Genomic DNA, 6,238 nt, shown 5'->3' on the forward strand with positions numbered 1-6,238 from the left:
TCCAACCCCCTCCTGGTGAGTGATTCGTTCACACAGAAGTACGCGGGTCCTCCCATTCATGCGCATCACTCTTCCAACTAGGCTACATTTAGAAGTGTCAGTCATAAACTTTGATTTTAGGCAACTGCCTAAATACATGTAGGCAAGTTGATAGTAGACTTATTTGTATTTGTAACAGTTGCTGCACATTTAGCATGGGCCTATTTGTGGTGTCCATTCGAATTGCCCGTAAGTGAAAACAGAATAATTTGGTTTCAGAGTGTATCGTAAAGGTGCGCAATGATTGCCAGCCAAATGTAATTGTTTTGTGCATTATTGACTGTTCTTCCAGAAATAATTCGAATGCCAGGCCGGGACAGGCGTGTAGACTTATGAAACTCATATCTTCTTATACTAAAATGTGTAGATGTTGTTCATATACTGACTCAAATTAACGATGAACACTAATGATTCAAGAGATCCGATTTGCTAGACTGAAGAGCCGACTTGGAGAAAAGATTCAGTCGACCAAAATCCGTTAGGTGGAGAGAAAGGATTGTATTTATTTGTGCCGAAGTAGTAGTAGCAGCCTTAGTAGCCTAATTGGGGCAGGCATTTAACAGCAAAAACTACAAGTAGGCCTAGGCCTAAATATTGTTGGCAAAATTGATGTTTTGATCGCCTATAGGCGAAAGTAACAGGCTGAGAGATTTCTAGTAATGCTAGACAAATTACGCTGTGATAAAAGAGAACAATATATATTTATATATTTAATTGTCGTATGACCTGTTGATGATATTAAAACATAGCTGCTTAAAGACTGCTAGCCTATAGAATAAATGCCAATGTTCCATTCCAAGGTCATTACACTTCTAAGACATGGGCGTAGTCTGGCTTGGAGCAATTACTGTATTGAATGGAGGAATGTTTTATGAACGTGTTCATTTCCAAGACGAAGAACAACGAAAGTGAGGTGTGTAGGCAACAAAATAAACAATTGAAAGGCTAGTCCGAACCTCACTTTTTGCATGTAACAGGCAAAATGCATCATATGGGTTATTTGAAATTACTTTAGCCTAATGCTGAGTTGCCTTTTCAAGGAAGTTCAAACAGCAGACCACATCTGGAGAAACAATTTCCATACATCTGGAAAACAACGTTGAAATGATCTATCGGCAACAGGGAATGTCTCGTTCTAATGATGTTAGCACAACCATTTCTGTCTGGGTTGTTCCTATTTCTACTGCTTGGACTTGGAGTGCTCACATACTCGCCATGCTGTTGGCTGTGCAATTAATCGTCGATACACTATTATAGTTACTTCTCTGTGTTCCAGATTTTTTAAATCGTGATGAGGAAGCTCAGTAGCCTAAGGCCGAAAAAACAATTCCAAACCCTGAATTTCCGCTTGCTAAAATGAAGCCATCTCAACCCACACTTCACTGCACCTGTTAATGTGTAGTCTTGAAGGGTATTACCCAAAAGATTTCGCCATGCGATTTTGCTTTTTGTCTTTGTCTATTGAAATTAGAGTCCAACAACCCCAAGCTTCTGTTGAGGAATTCTGGAGAGGAAGTTAAGTAGTTTAAATGACAGCAACAGATGTGAGCAAACCTCCCTGCACTGACCTCCAGTGCTGTTCTACATCTGGAAGCAAGAAGAGTAACACAGAGACATACATCTAGACTAGCACACAATCAAGACCCACTCAGAGATAATACAGGACAGTGAAATATATTGCATACGAACAATTTACCAAGTATAATGCTAATTTCAACCACATTTCCGTGGTCACTAAACGTATTGGAGGTCAACTACATACAAGTTATTTTGATGGGAATGTTTGTATCAGCTACTGTAATACAGTTGCAGAATTCAACACTTACATTATCTGCTTTGGTGGTTTTAGTGCAAGTTTTGGTTTCCAATATCAAGTCTCTGCCATTGAAACCCCAGTCAAATCTCAGATTATGACAGCTAGCGCCATCTAGTGAGTGTATTCGTTATTGCATTGTTTGACTGGTCTTTCTTTAGACTCAACACATGCCAACGACGCAACTACTCACAAATGTGTGGGGGAAAATACTATTTTTATTTTCGCTCTTATGAAATACAAATACATAATTGCCTGTCTGCTACAGTGTATGGGTGTTTGGCAGTGGTTTACATGGACAATGTCAACATTTACACCAACTGGGTATCAGATATGGCACATTAGGCAGATGCAAGTTGTATTATTGGATGCCAACACAATTTACCATCAAAGTTCAATAGTCAATACATCATGTCACTTCAAAATTCATCAAAATATGCAACAAACTGTGCGTGCGTGACATCACCAGGATAATAATCAGATATTAAACTTGTGAAATATCTATTAAGATGAAGTATTTGTACATGCAAAATTGATTTTTAAAGACATATCACAGAAACAAACAAAATATTATGTATTTTATCGCACTGCAATAACTCACACATTCCAAACTGATAAGAGATAACTGTTCTCATTTCCTTAGCACACTCCTCAAATTTAACATCCATAAAACATGTGATATTCACTTATCAAACAATTTGGGTTTACAATTGTTTTAATTTACATCATTTAACACACATTACAGTTATTGGTTATATAATCTTGATTTAAAAACAGACAATCTTAGCATGTATATATTACATCACCTTCCAAAACGTCAAATTATATCAAATTTAAAATGTATCTCACTGAAACCCTGGAGTATGTTTAATGTACTGAACAACTTAAGGAAACATGAGACTTGAGTAGAAGGAATGGGGTAAAAGGCAATCAAAAATGGTAAGGGAAAGTTAGTGGTGCTCATAATCAATGCAAAACTAAAGAAGACAAATATGTGTGCTTGCTGAAAGGAGTCAGTCAATCAGTTGAAAATTAAAATAGTAGAAATGGTATCAACATAGGCATTTAAGACGCTTTTAAAAGTACGGTCCTTTTGCAGTTTTGATGTGAATATGCTAATGCAGACCTAAGGTAAATCCATTACCAGTTGGAATGTAGAGAAATTTGAATACACTGTAGTGACTGTAAACAGACTAAATAATGTTTTGTTGGTGACAACAGCTTGACTGGTTCAAAGACTGGACTGAATTATATAAGTGTGCAAACCTTTTGCTTACAGCAAGCACACTAACAAATGTTTTCTATTAGTCAACTCAGGTATTCCATAGTATTGGATGGTTAGTGGTAGCCTTCTCGCAGTCGTATAACAAAAACGTGTTGCCTTATCCCTCACAGATTATTGTATTTCCCATACCTGGTTAAAGTGCATATTTCTTAAATGCCTGTGGACATTCTTTTGTAAAATCTTTGAGGACTGTCTACATGGGAGAGAACATCAACAAGGTGTATCAATGCAACTTTACAGTGACAAAGCCGTCTTATTTAACTGTCAGCTGACAATGAGATACGATTTTCCACACTTTCAGTAAAAAGTCAGCCGAAAGGAACTCCATGTTCTTCAGACAGTGGGATAACTATAGCTAATATGCCTGGAACCTGCTAATCTACTGGTAAACCTGCACATGTCCGTGCAATGAGGTGGTGTTACCCCCACAGTCCACATACTGGTACATTTCTTGGGATACCTGCTCGGCGTGCCCAAAGTAGGTTGTGGTCACAGTCACCCTGAAAACACAAGATAAGAGGTCTTCCAAAGTGGCAAACGAGGATTTACAGTTGATCATCTTCAGTTACCAAAATGTTTCTGTCAGTGTAAAAGATAAGGTTAGGGCTGTATAATTGAATTGACAATACTTACTGCATCATTACAACAATGTTGTGCACTTTTATGGTCTGCAAAGTGCAGTAGTCGCTGCAAGACAAAAAAATAAGTATACAGCATAATAATGTCACGTCAACATTATATTCAAGTATGCCAAAATCATCTGCTATTAGATACTTACAACATATAACTCATCTCATCAGCAATGATGGTCGGGACCATGTAGTCAATCTTAAAACAAAGAGTTTGATACAGGAGATTTAGATATGATGTAATCAAATAATATGGGTTGAAAAACATATTCATGAGGCGATCAGGTCATTTTTGTCCCTGTGTCACAAATGAAATCTATACAATAAGTAACTGAGTCATACATCCATTATTAAACAACTGATACAGAAACAAAGACAGGCTCTAGAGTACTGTCTATTTGACTCAATTGTATCAAGGTTTTTAGATGTAATTAGAAGTAATACCAGTTAACTACAGTCACATGACAAATTCAGTTGAGAGGACTGTTCTCAGAAGGGATAGTAAATCAAACCATTTGGGACACTTTGGAATTACTCAAAAGTAAAAGTTTTTCAGCCTAACTAATCTGCATTATGAAGCTTTGTTCATTCTGTATTACCATGTCAAATGCGGTTAGGAATAATAACCAATTACAATAGGCATGTCCAATGGTTGTAGCTAAACATATTAGAAAATATGGACCAACCTGTTTCTGATCCAGTGGTATTATGGTTGTAACATTGCTAATTTTAGCCTTTCCAATGACTGTCTTAGAGAACTGCACTTGAGCTGTAATGTTGGTCAGTGATACAGCATAGTAGTTGTTATTGGTGATGTTCAGAGTGTTCTAAAAAGAAACACATAATAATGTCAAGGCATATCAGAATCACAGACTGACAAATCATCGATCAAATACATTCATTTCAACCCTTTGATGACAACACTGGATACATTATACGAGGCATAGGAAATATGACATTACTGTGATGTTGAGATAGACGATCCGCCTGTCCTGGTCATAGGAAACAAAAGCAGACTTCACCCCCACGTAGGAGACATCAATAGAGCGAGGGAAAAGGAAGAACACTGCCAGACCAGACAGCAGTAGGCAAACGGACACGGAAACACTGACATAGAGTTTTCTGTAGGATCAAAAAGACAGAAGTTGGAGAAAATTGCCACACATAACAAAAAAGTTGTACAACTTTTGGGTTAGAACCTACGTTCTTCTTGGCCTTAGCCTTTGGTCACTGTATGGAATCAAAGCCACAAGCTGATTCTCTTGGCCTGTCGGAGAAATGACAAACATAGAATTTGTTGATATTGTGTTGCAAATCTGTAGTTGCTGTTGCTCTATTTAATGACTGATAATATTATATTTTATTCTCAAGTCTTTGTCTTATTCTCAGCCTTTGTTTCTGCCGGACTGAAAAAAGCTTATAACTTGGTCAATCAGCTATAAAATGCTACTGTATACATTTGTTGACATGCATTATTGGGCTTATTGTCATACCTCGTGGGATTCTACCAGTGCCCTGGCATGTGGGGCATGTGACACTGTCTCTGCCAGTGAATTCAACATAGGGGAATTGAGATACATCTCCATTTTTTCCATCCTCATCATTAGAAGTGTCTGTGTACTCCTGAGTAGCCGTGAGGGGATCCTCATCTTTCTGCTTGGCCAAGTGTGAGTGTGACTTGCCCATGGTTCCAACCGTCTGTGTTTACAAGAGCAACAACAAATTAAGTCTCATCAGATTAAGCAACTGGAAAAATGCCGTCTAACCACATGGCCACACATCATTTAGTTATGAAATTGTCGATTTGCTGGTGCTAGACAATACCTCAACATGCATTTCACTGTGCACATCTATAATGCCAACCTTTCTTATTCATTAAGCCACATGCGGTCACAAAATAGTCAATATCGCGATCACAAAATAGTCAATATCGTGTGTAATGTCCACACTTGAGACTGGCACCAGTCAGCAAAATCTTTACAGCTAGCGTTACTCCTTATGATGCTAGAAGTTGTTGACGATATATTGCACGCCTATGGCCGCCATACTGTGCTGACAACCATATGCAATGCATAGTACACCGTGTACTCTCGCCTCTAAAACGACTTAACCTACCTGCCAATATACTGTGAGCTGTTCGAAACAATTTCTTAATAAAAGCGTCGCATTTTTGCCGTTGTTAGCGTTTGATATGTCACGTCATTCATATGTCTGGTCGACAACACGTTATTATGGTGCACCATGATGCCTTTTGGCGAATATTGTCCCTCGGTGTGCTATACTCTACGACGTGCTTCGAAAATTGCCGTTTACCATTAGGAAACATAATCTTACCTTTATGTCTTTTTAAAGAGTTTAACTTGTCATTCGCTTTTCCTCATCAGGTAGCTAGTGCAGCTTTTTGTTATGTAAATACCATAAACGACGACATGCGTGACAAAAACGCCCCCTCTTTATTGGACAGACGTGGTG

At 38.1% G+C, this 6,238-nt stretch overlaps 1 protein-coding gene across 1 annotated transcript; it reads right to left on the reverse strand.

Annotated features, from left to right (window-relative positions):
• Window positions 1-2,052: 2,052 nt before the first annotated feature.
• tmem106ba (transmembrane protein 106Ba) lies at window positions 2,053-6,238 on the reverse strand. The gene is made up of 8 exons (XM_047039303.1): window positions 6,101-6,238; window positions 5,260-5,464; window positions 4,970-5,033; window positions 4,729-4,888; window positions 4,453-4,593; window positions 3,916-3,965; window positions 3,771-3,824; window positions 2,053-3,637 (listed from the first exon to the last, which is right to left on the reverse strand). The coding sequence occupies exons 2-8, from the start codon at window positions 5,450-5,452 to the stop codon at window positions 3,517-3,519; spliced, it is 783 nt and encodes a 260-aa protein (XP_046895259.1). The 5' UTR covers window positions 5,453-5,464; window positions 6,101-6,238; the 3' UTR covers window positions 2,053-3,516.

The sequence above is a fragment of the Hypomesus transpacificus genome, chromosome 2 (genome assembly GCF_021917145.1).
Source record: "Hypomesus transpacificus isolate Combined female chromosome 2, fHypTra1, whole genome shotgun sequence".
NCBI classification, from domain to species: Eukaryota; Metazoa; Chordata; class Actinopteri; order Osmeriformes; family Osmeridae; genus Hypomesus; species Hypomesus transpacificus.